Here is a 17,407-nt window from a genome sequence, read left to right as displayed (position 1 = left end):
CCAAATAAACATGAAGTATTAAAAACCACAAATAAACATGAAATATTAAAAACTTAAATTGAATCTAATACGTTTATTGGAAACTCAAATATATCTCCAAAAGTGAGACAGCACTAGCTGAATTTTTCATAATTGCCTCTTTTTTTTTTAAACACGAGACAGTTTGTGAGATAGTAGCTAACTAATCTCAGGTAAGATATCCACGGTTGTGAATCATTATCATGATGGTATTTACATGGTACGTACTTCCAATATTACCATCGTGTTTCAATTATATATTTGTAGCGTTTTCGTGTACTATTATTGTTTAGACACTCCGTTAGTTGTAAAATATATTTACCTGTAGTACAGAGTCTGTAGCCTTTGTCATTCATACCCGTGCACGTGCGGAATTGAAAAACCTTTATCGCTGCCAAACGATAGAATACATTTGCAGCTTGTCTGAATGGATTGTAGGGAAATATTATTATAATATTATATATAATATAATTATTATGCCCTCCGACTTCACCTGTTTTCTCACATTTTTACTGAGGAGAAACTCGGTAAGCGAGGCCCGATAAGCCTGTGCAACATCGACCTCTAGATGGCGCCACGATATCAAAACTTTCCTGCAAGCGAGTTAACATGACAACCAGTAACAACAGCTGCAGTATACTGAAGTGCGATGACACATACTATACATCTAAAACAATTAAAAACAGTGTTTGGTTCATTTATTGGAATTTATTCTTTAATACAAACATATAAGTAAAAAACTAAAAAATTATATAAATGTTCTAAATATTAATTACATGCATGCAACTACATTACATACTGGCAGCTACACATAAAGTTTAACTTAAAAATACTGAAGCCGAAATAACAAAATGCGCTGTTCAGTGTATGTGCAATAAGTTTCCTGTTTGCATTGAGGCTCCCCAACCCCTCCACCCACAGGACTTTCGAAAATCTGTTCTGTCTTTGCTTGTGCTGCAGCTCAACTCACCTTTTACGTCTAAACATTATCAGTGAGACTATGGTGAGGCAAGCCAGTCAGTTTATCTCTCTGATCTGAAAGCGGATGTGAGATTGTGAGGTTGTAGCCTATTAATAATTGTCACAAACATTTACTGTATGTAGCTACTCTATATGATTGTATTGGTAAACAACATAGAAACACAGAAAAGTGCTGCACTGCAGGTTTGAATGAAATGGTTACATTTACGTTTTAGCAGAAATACATTATAGTTCATATTTCTTTTTTAGATAGTGCACATTCATGGTGACCATGCTGACTTTACCAAGCATACAGCAGATTTTTTTGTTGCTCGAGTGACTTGTGTGTGATTACACTGTGTTTTATATATATATATTTATATATATATATATATATATATATATACACACCTTGCTACGTGTACTGCGTTAGGCTAACCGAGACTTGTCATTTGCACTTATATATTGTTGCTCTTTCGTTAGTTTTGACTGCTTTTATTGTCCTCATTTGTAAGTCGCTGTCTGCTAAATGTAAATGTTATCATCTACAACACTATCAATGATGTTAACACACGTTTTACTTGGCATTTTGACCTTTTGTATTTCTCCCATGAGGGGGAAGTTTAACAAAGACTCCATTTTAGCTTGCTTTTGAATTATCTAAAGAATTGTTTGTTTCCACACTCTCAGAAAAAAAGGTACAAAGCTTTCACTGAGGGCGGTACAATTAGGTACAAAAGCTCAAATAAACATCTTTGTATCCTATTCACCCTTGAATGCTACATATTAATAGCTTAAAGGAATATATTGGCACTTCAAAAGTACCAAAAGTGTACATATTAGTACCTTTTGAAAGGGTAGCATCCCAGTGACAGTTTGGTATCTTTTGAAAACCAAAAATTGTAGTAATCAAATGCAAACTTTGAAGTCTGAATCCCACATGAACTAATTGGACTGGTTCGCGTTTGACCACACATCAAAACATCATCAACCCCCAAAGCAGAGTTTGCTCCTCTTAAATATCTGCATGTAAATGCAATTCACTTACTGGCACCTCCCACTGTTTCCTGTCACTAACAAGTGGAACTAAAAAAAAAGGTAGCACACAGGAAAAAAATCATTACAGAGCCATTTCACATTTCAACACAGCACTTCTCTTTATTTCGCCGTTATCTTTGGAAAAATGCCACACAACAACACAGATAACTGCAGCACATCTCATTTCAGATATCCACTTTTCACTTCCACCTACAGCTTCGTGCTGCTGTTCGGCCTTCCTTTGAACTCTGTGTCTCTTTGGATACTGGTTTGTCGGAATGGCTTGAGGAAATCCGTTCCGGGGATCTACATGGCCAACCTGGCCTTATCGGACCTACTTTTCACGCTTTCCCTGCCCTTTCGGATTATCTACTTCGCCACAGGTGAATGGAAGCTGGGAAACACTCTATGCATGATTCCAGGGACCCTCTTTGCCGTCAACATCTACTCCAGCTCCTTGTTCATCACGCTCATCAGTGTGGACCGGATGCTGGCTGTGGTGTATCCACTGAGATCTCGACATTTGCGGACGGTACCGATGGCCTGGGTGTTTTGTGTGATCGTGTGGCTGATCATCGCTGGATTGGCAGTGCCAACAGCCTTAAACCACCCCGAAAATAAGGACCCAGAGTGTAACGTTACACGCTGTTTTGAGAAATACACCGATAAAGAATGGATTATGGGTTTCACAATCCTCTGCTGCGCCACTTTCTTTGGTATTTTAATACCTTTCTGCATTATTCTGGGCTGTACGGTGGCAGTCGTGCGGCAGCTGAAAGGCTACAGCATGGCGACTTCCTCATGCAGCACCGAGCTGAGTAAAAGCAAGATTGTGAAGCTCTTTCTGTCCAACTTGCTCATCTATGCCATTTGTTTTATCCCATTTCACACTGCTTTCATCCTCTTTGGCTTGCACAAACTTCACATCTTGCATGGAGATAATACTCTTGAAATTTACTTTAACCTACAGACTGTTACCATGTGCATGGCCAGCACAAACAGCTGTCTGGACCCTTTGATCTACTATTTCAGCTCAAAGAATATTCAAGGTAGAGCCAGATGTGACTCTTCATCCAAAACCGTCGGTCTCGGCCTGGTCCAGAGCATGAGTTGGAACGGACAGTAAAGCACCGTCCATCATAATCACTTGTGTTGTTGAGGTAAAGAAGTTCTTTGTCTGAAAGGAAATGGTTATGTAAAAAAAAAAACAGGTCTTAAACCAAAAGCTGACTCACGCACGAGAACGTTGCACATCTCTGCTCGTGTGCATTGCGGGAAAAGGTTGCAACTCTGTTTACCTCGCTCAGGCGTCCTAAAGCAGGTCAAAAGGGAAGAAGACACCAAACGTTGAGCCAGTGATTCATTAACTGACAATGTGATATAAATACTTTAATTTGTTCTGCAAAACTTGCATTGTTGCAAATCATCAACTAAGCTGTTTACGTGTGCATTTGCTTATCACTGGGAACCCAGGGCAGTAGCTACTGTAGAAATGTTGGCCCCTCTGGTTGTATATTGCTATGTTTTGCTGCATTAGCTGCATTTCTACCAGCATTACAGTTGAAAAAGTGTTCAGTTTGTCTTTTTGTCTGTTTTTGTGTCATTGAGCAATACATTTGAACTGCATTTTTATTTCCCCAGGATTGCACTGAAGTTTCGCATAGTAATATGCACTTTTGCTTTTGTGTCTTGCATTATGTTGGTCGAAATAAACCAAGCATACTTCTGCCAATCTATCACTTTTATCTTCTCGGATAAGATCTGCATTGTGATGATGACATATTTGACTTCAACTGAGGTGAGAAAAAGTGAGAAACGGTTCACATGGTTGCACAAAGCTCACAGACTGGCATAAGGAAGTGAAAGTTGAAGTTTCAAATCAACTGTTGAAGTCCACACCACACCCTGCTGAAAAAAACAATAGACACCATCACAAAATTTGTAATGGTTTTACTGGATTTAATGGGACTTGTATTGGTTTTAATGGAAACTGTAATGGACCCTGTGGGTCTCCACTGGTAATTGGTCACCTTTGTCGGTGGCTTGTTAAAACCAATACATCCCAATGGAATATGTCCCAAAACACACTACAGAAAACCATTTTTTAATGGTTTTAATGGTTAAAAGCTGATGGTTTGTAATGGTATTTGTAGTGGAAACCATTCAAATTTTCTGTGATGGTTCTATCGTTTTCTTTGTTTTTTTTTAGCAGGGCCCTCTCCGGTGGTTTCACACGAGGGATCTTTTTCATGTTGTGGTTTTTGGGCCAAGTGCGCAGAAAGGTCTGTTGCATGCGCTTACTTATCTGTAACGATCAGCAGAGCAAGAGTAGTGTTTCAACAGTTTATTGATGGATTTTTACAAGTGATTATTATTTACAAAGCAGCAGAATAGAGTGCATCAAATCAAACGCCTCGTTTATTCCAGACAAAACCAGTTGTTGCTACACCAGTATGTGGAAGAGGGTCAAACACATAAATGGTACAATTAGAAAAAGTGCATGCAAAATGAAATGATTCCACCTCAGATGAGGTCTAAGGATCTACCATTAGTCATGGATGGACCATAAAAAAAAAAAAATAGGAACAGCAAGTAAAAGATTTCTGTACCTAAGAAAATTCACCTTCAACTTAAAGAACAGCCCGTTCTTATCAGTACAGACATACTGCACTTAGAGATAACGGAACATTTCAAACCAACATCTGGTGGCTAGTTTCTCACATTTTTCTACAAACTTTATTCACATGTATTAAAGAGCAACACACAGAGTGATAACCTGCTCAGATAACCAACAATACTACAAACAAATGGATGTCAAGTTAGGAAATCCAAGATAAGAAAACTTATATTGCTTAGATCACGTTCAAAAACTCACGCTATGACTTAAATAACAGGCTTAAAGTCATACATTTCTAAAATATGAGGTATACATCTTTTGGCATTGAAGACAATTTTCCAATACTGGATTTCTTAGCTAACACAGAAAATAATGAACAAATGAAACCATCAGTCTACACAAACCGAGGCTTTACAGAGGAAGAAAAAACTAAAATGCAAACCATTTGTCAGCGCATGCCAGATGTCTGAGACTAATCTCACAGTATTTGAGAAAACTGAAAAAATTTAATAAAATACAAATAACCCGAGAGTGAAATGAAACTACAAACTAGACAGTTTGCTTCAGAATATGCAAATCAAAATCTAATTTAGACAGACAAAAAAGAGACACAAAAAAAAAAACACTTGGGTGAAAAAAGTAATTACAGTTTATCCTTGGAAAATTTGAACCAACAAACACACAAATATGGCATTATCTAACATTATGTACAGGTTTGTCATGCTGATAAAGTGCTGTTAAGCTGGACAGATGGGGAAGGGTCAGTTTTGGTTTTGCTCAGTAGAGTTGAGGAGAAGGGAAGGAAACTACAGCAGGAGTCGGTCACAAATCTTTGTCTCTACGACAAACGTGTTCTCGAAGTGCCGGATGCTGTGGCAGTTCCTGGTCTCCCTCTTATCGACACCTGAGGAAGAAACAGATTCGAGTCGGGTTCAGCAAGGATGTTGGATATACTGTATTGCATAATTGTTGCATGTACATCATCAGTTACACTTTTTGTGCTGCCTGGTTCAGGAAGCATTTTACACTACCATTCAAAAATTTGGGGTCAGTAAAATTTGTTTACTATTTTAGAAGTCTCTTATGCTGACCATGTCTGCATTCATTTAATCAAAAATACAGTAAAAAGAGTGATATTATGATTTAAAATAACTTTTATATTTTAAAATGTAACTTATTCCTGTGATGCAAAGCCGAATTTTCAACATCCTTATTCCAGTCTTCATTGTCACATGACCCTTCAGAAATCATTCTAATATGCTAATTTAAAAACGTTTTTATTATTATCAATGTTGAAAACAGGTGTGCTGCTGAACATATTCATGGGAACGGTGATACATTTGATAAAAGATGATTTGATGAATAGAAAGTTCTAAAGAACAGCATTTATTTAAAATTTGTAACATTGATTAATTTAATGCATCCTTGTTGAATAAGTGTTGATTTCTTTCAATACAATAAAATGGTAGAGAAATGTTTTAAAATGTATAAACAACTCAACCACAACTAACTACAATTCCACTACTAACTACTCCCAAAGAATTACTAGACTAGCCATAATCCTGAACAGAGATCCACTCAAAGAAAACTTCCCATGGAAATGGGAAAGAATTAATTATAGTTAGTTTTTTCAAGTTAACTAGGTAATGTTATCCGACTACATAACTAGCAACCCACTTAATGCCTACCCTTGTCTTTTTATTTCTACTTTACAAATAAATGTTTGTTTCCAAATGAAAATGTTTAAGGCTTGATTCATCTCAAAGCAGGGTCATACATTTTCTAAGTGAAAAATATTGTTTGTAAAAATAAGTTGAACTCAGCGGTCACATTCTTGGTGTGGCACAAATGTCGCAAGTCAAGTTCTATTTCCTGTGGCTACCCAGACACCATCTGTGCCCGGATGAGTGAGAGGAAGTCCTTAAGGAGCCAAGCTACAGCTCCCACACCTCAGCCTCTGCAGAGAGATGCCCTCTGATCCAAACGACAACTCCCACAATGCATAAGTGCTTGACGTGCATCACATCCCCCTCTGTGTGGTTTCCAAACCGGAGACGTTCCGAGTACTCTACGATCGTGAGTCACGTTTACACACCTACGTGCGCACGCATTAATCAGGATGAAGAGCGGTGTCAACATGCCACACGCACCAGACTGAATGTACCCAGCACATGCCCAGATCCACCTGAATGCAACATTTAACATTAGACTAAAGCACTCGGACTCAAAAAGAGGACAATGTTGTGTTATCAGCAACAGTTAAAGCATCCGATTTTCGCAAGATAACTGGGTGGATAGAAATGAGAAAAACCAACAAAAAAACAGGAACTAAACGAGCCCACAGACAACCACAGCTACACCGATGTGTGCACAGGTTCCAGGAACAAATGCCCCCTAAAAGATCGAGGACAAGATTGTTCTGTTTGAATACATTTTAAAATGTAATTTATTCCTTTAAGGTGACATATCATGAAAATCTTATGATATATCTTGACTTTTCCCGTGAAAAAGATGAACCCAGAAAGGGATCTCATTATAATATTACCGCCCCTTAATTTGTAAGTTTCCACCCACGGCGCCGTCATTTGGTTTCACAAGCGACAACGGTGTACCAGTTCTAATGTTATGGCGAAAGTTTGAGCAAAACATGCTAACTGTTCTGTCTTTGGCTGCACAGACGAGCACAGAACACTGTTTAGAGTCCCAGCCTCAGAGGAGACAACAGAGCAGTGGATGTATTGATTTATTTACTGTATATCCTCCTGACTACCAGCTATGGAGTTTTGTCCTCTGTAGAGGACATTATGTTTTAGTGATTTCTCTGAGACGTTACATGTCACAGTTTTAAGTCTGGATGTCCTGTACAGAGCACATTCAGGGCTTTTCAGATATACCAAATGATTGGATGTTTCACCATGACCACTCCCTCTCCTTGGTCTTTAAAAATGTCTGACATCCATTTAGTGATCAAGTGTAACACCCTTATGGAAATATGATAATATTTTTTCATTTAAATCTGACTAATTTTCATATTGTTTGTAATACATCAACATCTCAGAAAAATGTTATGGGGTTTCAAATCAAAATATGACCTTCTGTTATGAAACATGATGTCGATTTCATACATTTTGGGAGACAACAAATGAATTGAGAAAATGTAATGTATCAATATTCCTATTAAATATTAGATATTATGAAAATATTGTTAATTATTACTCCCATTATTGCACTTATTTGTTCATTCTATGTTGCCCCAAAAACACATTAATATACAAATTAGATACGGTTTATAGATACATTGTATATAATGGAAAAACTTGTTTATGGCCATTTTACACACATTTTGCATAAACAAAAAATGGTTTTTAAAAATATCTTTCATAACATACACTGAACAAAATTATAAACGCAACACTTTTGTTTTTGCCCCCATTTTTCATGAGCTGAACTCAAAGATCTAAGACTTTTTCCACGTACACAAAAGGCCTGTTTCTCTCAAATATTGTTCACAAATCTGTCTAAATAAGTGTTAGTGAGCACTTCTCCTTTGCCGAGATAATCCATCCACCTCACAGGTGTGGCATATCAAGATGCTGATTAGACAGCACGATTATTGCACAGGTGTGCCTTAGGCTGGCCACAATAAAAGGCCACTCTAAAATGTGCAGTTTTATCACACAGCACAATGCCACAGATGTCGCAAGTTTTGAGGGAGCGTGCAATTGGCATGCTGACTGCAGGAATGTCCACCAGAGCTGTTGCCCGTGAATTGAATGTTCATTTCTCTACCATAAGCCGTCTCCAAAGGCGTTTCAGAGAATTTGGCAGTACACGGACATGTCACCCATTGAGCATGTTTGGAATGCTCTGGATCAGCGTATATGACAGCGTGTTCCAGTTCCTGCCGATTTCCAGCAACTTCACACAGCCATTGAAGAGGAGTGGACACACATTCCACAGGCCACAATCAACAACCTGATCAACTCGAAGGAGATGTGTTGCACTGAGTGAGGCAAATGGTGGTCACACCAGATACTGACTGGTTTTCGGACCCCCCATGACCCCCCCCACTACAGTAAAACTGCACATTTTAGAGTGGCCTTTTATTGTGGCCAGCCTAAGGCACACCTGTGCAATAATCATGCTGTCTAATCAGCATCTTGATATGCCACACCTGTGAGGTGGATGGATTGTCTCGGCAAAGGAGAAGTGCTCACTAACACAGATTTAGACAGATTTGTGAACAATATTTGAGAGAAATAGGCCTTTTGTGTACATAGAAAAAGTCTTAGATCTTTGAGTTCAGCTCATGAAAAATGGGGGCAAAAACAAAAGTGTTGCGTTTATAATTTTGTTCAGTGTAGTTGAGAATCGTCTTTATATAAAGTTTGGTATAAAAAATTAAAATTGATGTGGGATTAAAACAAAAATCCCATTGTTTTTGCCTTTTCATGTCTATTCATGTCTTCTTATTTCTTAAAAAACAGGACTTTTTAAAGTCCCGATGTCTTCTACAGAGGACATGGCATAACATATGAATAAAAATGTTATTATTATTTAATGACATGACAAAATACTAAATTCACAAAACATTTTTCCTGGTAGTATTGCTGCTGCCACACAGATCTAAAATAAACATGCGATTTATTTCCCAGCGGTTTACATTCACATACTTAACCGACTGTTTTTGTAACTTGTGTTTTTAACGTAAACTTGTGTGTGAAATTCTGTGAATGAGAACTTAGTTTAGTACTCGCATGCTGTGACAGTCGCTTTCTGTACGTGTGCTCTCAGAAAAATGTATATCAGAAGTTCAAAATAATATGGTTTAAAATGCATGATTTCAGCACGATAAACATGATAATCAGAACCAAAACAGATGTTTTTAGCAGGTACGAGCTGTAATGGCGCAGCTCTATTCTGGAAAAGACACAGGCCCGAAAAACAGCACGTTTCTGCTTCCACTCAAAATAGGCATTTTCTAAATTATATAATAAATGATCTGTGCGGTATTTTGAGCTGAAACTTCACAGACACATTCTGGGGACACCAGAGACTTATATTACATATTGTAAAAAGAGGCATAATATGTCTCCTTTAATTAATTTTCAGCAGCATTACTCCAGTCCTTCAGAAATCATTCTAATATGCTAATTTGGTGCTCAAGCAGCATTTCTTATGATCTTCCATGTTGAAAACAGTTGTGCTGCTTACCTACCATTCAAAAGTTAACACTTCTATTCAGCAAGGATGTTGTAAATTGATTCAAAGTTATCGTAAACACATTTAATGTTTACATGATGATTTTACAAAAGATTTTTTTTTTAAATGCTATTCTTTGAATTTCTAATTTGTCAAAGAATCCAAAAAAAAAAAGTATCACAGTTTCCAGCTTTGGTGAGCATACGAGTCTTCCTTCAAAAACATTAAAAATCTTAGTTATTTCAATCTTTTGTAGTAATAATAATAATAATATTATTATTATTATTATTATTAGTTGAGAATCGTCTTTATATAAAGTTTGGTATAAAAAATTAAAATTGATGTGTGATTAAAACAAAAATCCCATTGTTTTTGCCTTTTCATGTCTATTCATGTCTTCTTATTTCTTAAAAAACAGGACTTTTTAAAGTCCCGATGTCTTCTACAGAGGACATGGCATAACATATGAATAAAAATGTTATTATTATTTAATGACATGACAAAATACTAAATTCACAAAACATTTTTCCTGGTAGTATTGCTGCTGCCACACAGATCTAAAATAAACATGCGATTTATTTCCCAGCGGTTTACATTCACATACTTAACCGACTGTTTTTGTAACTTGTGTTTTTAACGTAAACTTGTGTGTGAAATTCTGTGAATGAGAACTTAGTTTAGTACTCGCATGCTGTGACAGTCGCTTTCTGTACGTGTGCTCTCAGAAAAATGTATATCAGAAGTTCAAAATAATATGGTTTAAAATGCATGATTTCAGCACGATAAACATGATAATCAGAACCAAAACAGATGTTTTTAGCAGGTACGAGCTGTAATGGCGCAGCTCTATTCTGGAAAAGACACAGGCCCGAAAAACAGCACGTTTCTGCTTCCACTCAAAATAGGCATTTTCTAAATTATATAATAAATGATCTGTGCGGTATTTTGAGCTGAAACTTCACAGACACATTCTGGGGACACCAGAGACTTATATTACATATTGTAAAAAGAGGCATAATATGTCTCCTTTAATTAATTTTCAGCAGCATTACTCCAGTCCTTCAGAAATCATTCTAATATGCTAATTTGGTGCTCAAGCAGCATTTCTTATGATCTTCCATGTTGAAAACAGTTGTGCTGCTTACCTACCATTCAAAAGTTAACACTTCTATTCAGCAAGGATGTTGTAAATTGATTCAAAGTTATCGTAAACACATTTAATGTTTACATGATGATTTTACAAAAGATTTTTTTTTTAAATGCTATTCTTTGAATTTCTAATTTGTCAAAGAATCCAAAAAAAAAAAGTATCACAGTTTCCAGCTTTGGTGAGCATACGAGTCTTCCTTCAAAAACATTAAAAATCTTAGTTATTTCAATCTTTTGTAGTAATAATAATAATAATATTATTATTATTATTATTATTATTAACACTGATGTTTAATTAGCAAAAACCAATAATAAATCAAGTCATGAAACTCACGTCTTTGGCCGCTACGGCGTCTCAGTCTGTAGGTTTCTTTTCCGTAACAGAGCCGGTGGATGAAGGGTCCCAGCTGACGCATGTTCCTAACACGCCCCGTCACCACCATCTCTTCCTGAATGATGTAGGTCTGGGGCAAATACATCCCCCGCTGCCAAAACACAAATGCATACTAACGGTCACATGGAGCTACGGGCTTCATTCCATCAACACTGACACATTAGCTATGACGAATCAAACGGATTAGAAATCTGTGTCACCTCTGCTAGGGAAGAGACAAATTCCTTTTAGGGTTTGCATGCATCAATTTGAATATATTGAATAAATTAAAAATACTAACAAAAACATTTATTTTATAAATAATGTTACTAGATAAAATGCTTAAGAACTAGGGGGAATTTGAAAACTTTTTCAAAAATGATAATTATATACTAAATATTATTAAATGATATACTAAAAATAAATTATAATATCTTGAAATCTTTTTAAGTAGGTTTCCATTACTTTTTTTATTATCCTAATTTTTTTATTTCCAGGTTTTTCATGATCATGGGAATACTGTTTTTACAGGTTAAAAATTAAGTTATTAACAAATGATTTCTGAAGTCGCAGTTCTACCTTCAGAAATCATTTATGAAATATTTCACATTTCACATTTCAGAAATAAAGGCTGCACATCAAACATGTGACTCACAATCTGAGACCTTTTGTTCATGCGTTACATAAAACTTTATGCAATCTGTTACCTTGACATTGACAAGCAGCTCCCACAGGTTCCTGGGCAGCATGACGATTGTTGTGTTGAGTTCAATAACGTAGCACTTATCCAACGCAATGTCGTAGTAAGCTGTGAGTCCCTGTGTTAACAAGAAATGGCAACACCTCCATTAATAACCACTCTAGAATCAAATAAGAAATGTTTTGAGAGATTTGGTGAAGTTTAACACATTTTCCACCATTTAAAAGTTTGAACTCTTAAAACTAATACTTTTTCTCAGCAAAGATGCATTAAATTGATTAAAAGTGACAAATTGTAACAAATGTTAAAAGATTTCTATTTCAAATAAATGCTGTTCTTTTCAATCTATGAAAAACATTGAAAATAAGAAGAAATGTTTCTTGAGCAGCAAATCAGTATATTAGAATGATTTCTGAAAGACCACGTGACACTGAAAACTGGAGTAATTGTGCTGAAAATTCAGCTTTGCATCACAGGAATAAATAGTGATGCATTTTATAATATATTCAAATAGAAAGCAAGTCTTTTAAATTGTAATAATATTTCACAATATTGCTGTTTTAATACACTTATGTTCAATTAAATGTAGGTGGGAGAGAACAATTAAATGTTCTGCTGACATTCTCATAGATTTATAGCTTCTGGGGAACTTGGAAATGTGGCTTTCACACAAACATTTGCATGTACTCTGTGCCTGGCACATTGCGCTGAATATTAATAATGATTTTAGCAGACAAAAGGTTTCCTGAGAAATGATTCACAGTCCATCTGGGGGAGCCGTGGTGACTAACACCAGCTTTTGTGCAGCCAGAGAACTAGAAGAAACTGTACCAGAGCAAAACGGGCAGAACTTTGCTTCAAGTGCTTCTAGGAAAGACCCTCACCCTGTGAAAGTCGTGAATGATGTCAGCCGGGTCGCTGCTTCCGAAGTCGGGCACAGGCACGCTGATCTGCTCGTAGTTGTCATCCAGGAAGATGCCGACGTTCTCCTCTAGCTCCTGTCTTCCGAGTAATGGGGCGAACAGTGGGTCCTCGTACATCACCCGACAGTGGAACAAACTGTCCTCTGGGATCTGGAGAAAGAAAGCAGAGCACTTCAATAGAGTGCACTTGAACCAGTGAACAGAAGATCCAGCAAGGTGTTGCTATGGTGATCGCTATGGCAATGAACTTTAATAGGCTTGTTCGTGAATAAAAGATGAGATCCAATAAGAGATCCAGTGACGTCTAGCGTCTCACCTGCGGGCTGAAGTAGTATCGGTACAGGCATACAGACGCCATGATCAAGCCTGACAGGAAGATCACCAAGCCGAGCACGACACACCAAAGGCCACTAAAGGGAGACTTCTTAGATCTTACCGGGAGCACCAACTCATCCTGCTGGGAAACAAAACAAGCATCAAATTAGTTTTATGCATTCAAAGCACTTGGGATAGTTTTCATTGGCTTTTGATTCTGGACTGCATGTTTAACTTAATATTTAAAAGGAAGAGTCCATCCAAAAATTTTAATTCTGTCATTTTTCTGTCATATTTACTCCCCCTCATTTTTGATCCAAACCTGAATTACTTTTTTTTCTTCTTCTGTGGAACACAAAAATGTTTATTTCAAAGAGAGTTGGTCATTTAAATGGTGGAATGGAAATCAATGGACCCAAAAATGTTTGCTTGACAACATTCTTCCAAATATCTTCTTTTGTGTTCCATAGAAGAAATAAATGCATACAGGTTTGGAATTACATATTTATTTTCATTTTTGGGTGGACCATCCCTTTAATTTCAAATATATGAGCATTGATAATGCTTGGAGAAGATCTACATCCAAATTTCCCATTACAAAATCTATATACATGCAAACTAGACTGCAAAAATTTTTTACTTAATTACTTGTGTATTGTTTTTCAGTACAAATATCTAAACATTCATTAATCAAGGCATTTAATTGAGAAGCAATAAGCCTTAAAACTAGGAAAGAGTATCAAAATTAAGCAGGTTTATGTTTAAAAAAGAAAAAAAAATGAGGTAAGAAAAATAAACTTAATTCAAAGGTAAAACAAAATTATTTTTATTATCCCACTTTCTTACCCCCATTTTTCAAATTTTAAGTATAAACTCACTTCAAATTGATAAACTGTCCAAAAAAAAAAAAAACGAGATTTAATATCTTGGTAATTTTTTTTCTTGAGTAAATGCATCTTAATTTAAGCCTGTTATGACATTTGTCAGGTAAAAAAAAATACTACGAATATTCTTGCCTCACTGACATATTTTTTTCTTTTTTAAGCATAAACTCCATTTTAATACATTACCCCCCGGTTTCACAGACTTAAGCAAAGTCCCCGACTTAAACCGGCTTAAGCCTAGTCCCCGACTAAAATGTAAGTCTGAGCTGTTTCAACTGAAAGAAACTAGCACTGGTTGATCTTGAAATAGGTCAGTGCCCTTGTATTGTCTCAAGATGCACAATGCATCTTAATTTAAGCCTGTTATGACATTTGTCAGGTAAAAAAAAATACTACGAATATTCTTGCCTCACTGACATATTTTTTTCTTTTTTAAGCATAAACTCCATTTTAATACATTACCCCCCGGTTTCACAGACTTAAGCCAAGTCCCCGACTTAAACCGGCTTAAGCCTAGTCCCCGACTAAAATGTAAGTCTGAGCCGTTTTAACTGAAAGAAACTAGCACTGGTTGATCTTGAAATAGGTCAGTGCCCTTGTATTGTCTCAAGATGCACAGCAGTAATGTTTTTTCTAAGGCATGTTTATAAAAATTACTTTAAAATCCTAATTGAACTATGGCCTAGTCCTGGCTTAAGCTAAACTCCATCTGTGAAACCGGGCCAAGAAGACTTAATATTTGAAGTAATTTTCAAACACCAAGCAAGAAAATCATTTTATCTGCAGTTGCACCCAACAATGCCAAGACATCAGTCACGGCAGCATCTCAAGACGTCAGGTGGCGTGAGCAATCCACCCGCCTCCAGTCTCTCAGAGACGCTGGTGCCGAGGACACCAGCTCGGATCGGCCCACGCAGGCTCTGGATCATCGTGAATCAAACAGACTTGCTGACAGAGCTACTATCTCCGCCTGGCAGAGTGATATTTATAGGCACGTACTGTACTTCCACACTCCTTATTTGTACAGGAGTTCCTATCTACGTAGGGAGGACACACAGTAGCAGCGGGTAGGAGACAGTGTGTGGGCACCAGGCTGAAAATAACAGCTCTAGTATCAGATTAGATGAATCCACGTCATTTTCACTCTAGTAGGGAAAATGAATGCAGGCACATGAGGTCGAATTAAAAACGTGACGCACTAGAGAAGGGACCGTTTTGAGTCGCCCACAAATGTCCTACTTTATAATGCTTTCAGACTTCAGTTACTCCCAGCTGAATTCTAATAAATGGACTTTATTTAGCTTTCTAGTTAAAACCCCAAAGATTTGATGCATATTGACAGCTTCCAATGACTCAAAACTGATGCATTCTCAGAAATGAGAAAACTATTAAATCTGCGGTCAGCTTCATATTTCTCAGAGCCAATTACAAGACTGGCATCCATTTTGTGAAGGCAAAGATCCTATTTCACCCCGACTGATGGGATCAAGCATGTGCCTGGTCGGATTGGAGCGAGGACTGAGCGTTCCAGGCACATCAAAACAAAAGGCTGCGGTCATCTGCACTGTCACAGCTCAAGTCAAGTGGTAATAAAAGGTTTTGCAGTTGAATAACTACCATCATGGGAACAAATAGCAAGCGTCCATATAGAGGACACACACACACACCTCAAGCCGATTTGTTGGGCACTAATCTGCAGTGGCGGTTTATGCTGAGGGATGATGTAATGTCATCCTGCTGTGCATCTCAATATTGGCTCGCATCTATCAGCTGTAAACCAATGCAGAACTGCAGGTCCAAGCATGGCAAAGTGTATAATATATACTTCAATATTAATATATTCATAAAAGTCAGAGATGTTCAGTTAAGACACAAGACATCTGATACTTATTATCAATCTGTGATAATAAAATTAAGACAGAAACTGGTGCATTCTCAGAAATAGGACAATTGTCAGCATCATTGTTCTCTGTGCAGCTCAATACTGCCTTACATCTATCAAGTGCAATCCATTTTTACACTTTTTTTTTTAACTTAAAACATGTACAAGCCTGCCAAAGTGAATAATAATATTTAATGGAATACTAATACTAATCATCAACATCATCATTATTATTGTTAAGCATTATAATTGTATATATTAGATTCACATTACAGCTTTGTCTAACAACCACCTAATTGGTTTAGAGACATAATGGCACTTTCTTAAGAATAAGAAAAGCATAAATATAACAGAATTCAAGTAAAAATATATCTTTTTGTCTGGAGGAACATGACAAAACAAAGGATGGTTTCACAGCAGACCACAAAACAATAGACAATAATGGGTATTTAAATAGGAAGCTGTAACTCACGTGAGAGTAGGGCATGTGAATTTCCTCTTCGTCTCCATCGTTCTCCTTTTCCAGCTTCTGTGCAGTTACTTGCTGAAAAGATATCTTCACCATTTTGACGCTTCTTCCTAGTTTTCTGCGGTTAGGACGCCGAGTAGTGATTGTACCACCAAGGACGCTTCTGAGCGGTGAATGAAGCGCTCGACAGAGGGCGGGCGAACTTAAAGAGGATTCCCTCGCTTCCGGTACACTTTAAAGTAAGAGTCCACCAATCGGCGTCTGTTTTCTAAAATTAGTATCACTTGCAATTTTCACAATAAAAAAAAGGCTTATCTAGTAACCCGTGCAGATCCGAATGATCAAAAATGATCAAAAATGACAATGTTTTATTTTTTACTCCAAATGCAGTCATAAATAATAATCATTGGGGGGAAATCAGTTTGATATTTTAAAACACATAAGCATTATCCATCCATCCATTCATTCTTATAAGATTTTCATTCTACATCCATTCCCATTAGATTTGACCTGAGATCACATTTTGCATTTTTTTAAATAAACAGAATTTTACTACAGCTCACACGTCTATTTTGCTTAAAATGCTAAAGAAAAACCTTATAATTTTTACATTATTACACATTGATGTACTAATATTTTAATTACATTATTGGTGCATAGTTAAGATATACATCTAATCTAAAAATATTCTGCATGACAATGATAGTGAGAAGTCATAATGTGCCAAAATGAATCATGGTTTTACTAAAAAAAAAAAAACCTTGGTTAACTTACTATAGTTAAACCATGGTTACCACAAATTAACCACGATCTTGCTACACTAACCACAGTTTAACCATGGTACTTGTAGTAAAACTGTGGTTATACAAATGGTAAT

General features: G+C 36.8%; 2 protein-coding genes across 3 annotated transcripts; one reads left to right on the top strand and one right to left on the bottom strand.

Annotated features, from left to right (window-relative positions):
* The first annotated feature begins 2,107 nt into the window (after window positions 1-2,107).
* Window positions 2,108-3,741, top strand: LOC107572991 (lysophosphatidic acid receptor 6-like). The gene has a single exon (XM_016259426.1). It carries the CDS (start codon window positions 2,162-2,164, stop codon window positions 3,140-3,142), a length of 981 nt encoding a protein of 326 aa, XP_016114912.1. The 5' UTR covers window positions 2,108-2,161; the 3' UTR covers window positions 3,143-3,741.
* A 614-nt stretch (window positions 3,742-4,355) lies between these two features.
* Window positions 4,356-16,849, bottom strand: LOC107573001 (integral membrane protein 2C-like). 2 transcript variants are annotated; one of them, XM_016259440.1, is made up of 6 exons: window positions 16,534-16,849; window positions 13,297-13,437; window positions 12,942-13,130; window positions 12,065-12,175; window positions 11,319-11,469; window positions 4,356-5,537 (listed from the first exon to the last, which is right to left on the bottom strand). In XM_016259440.1, the coding sequence occupies exons 1-6, from the start codon at window positions 16,624-16,626 to the stop codon at window positions 5,440-5,442; spliced, it is 783 nt and encodes a 260-aa protein (XP_016114926.1). In that variant the 5' UTR covers window positions 16,627-16,849; the 3' UTR covers window positions 4,356-5,439. The 2 variants fall into 2 exon arrangements, with proteins under 2 accessions (XP_016114926.1, XP_016114927.1); XM_016259441.1 differs by having other exon boundaries at window positions 13,297-13,434.
* Window positions 16,850-17,407: the final 558 nt, after the last annotated feature.

The sequence above is a fragment of the Sinocyclocheilus grahami genome, unplaced genomic scaffold (assembly GCF_001515645.1).
Source record: "Sinocyclocheilus grahami isolate Dianchi unplaced genomic scaffold, SAMN03320097.WGS_v1.1 scaffold1844.1, whole genome shotgun sequence".
Lineage (NCBI taxonomy): Eukaryota > Metazoa > Chordata > Actinopteri > Cypriniformes > Cyprinidae > Sinocyclocheilus > Sinocyclocheilus grahami.
Note: the sequence above shows the minus strand (reverse complement) of the source record. Positions and strands in the feature narration are given on the sequence as shown.

Bases quoted from the DNA above. Each gene is read 5' to 3' on its own strand.
- LOC107572991 (XM_016259426.1), top strand. From the start codon at position 2,162: ATGCCACACAACAACACAGATAACTGCAGCACATCTCATTTCAGATAT.
- LOC107573001 (XM_016259440.1), bottom strand. From the start codon at position 16,626: ATGGTGAAGATATCTTTTCAGCAAGTAACTGCACAGAAGCTGGAAAAG. The intron at 13,438-16,533 runs GTGAGTTACAGC...TTTGTTTCCCAG, and splicing joins TTCACATGCCCTACTCTCAC to CAGGATGAGTTGGTGCTCCC. The intron at 11,470-12,064 runs GTAACAGATTGC...GTGTTTTGGCAG, and splicing joins AGCTGCTTGTCAATGTCAAG to CGGGGGATGTATTTGCCCCA.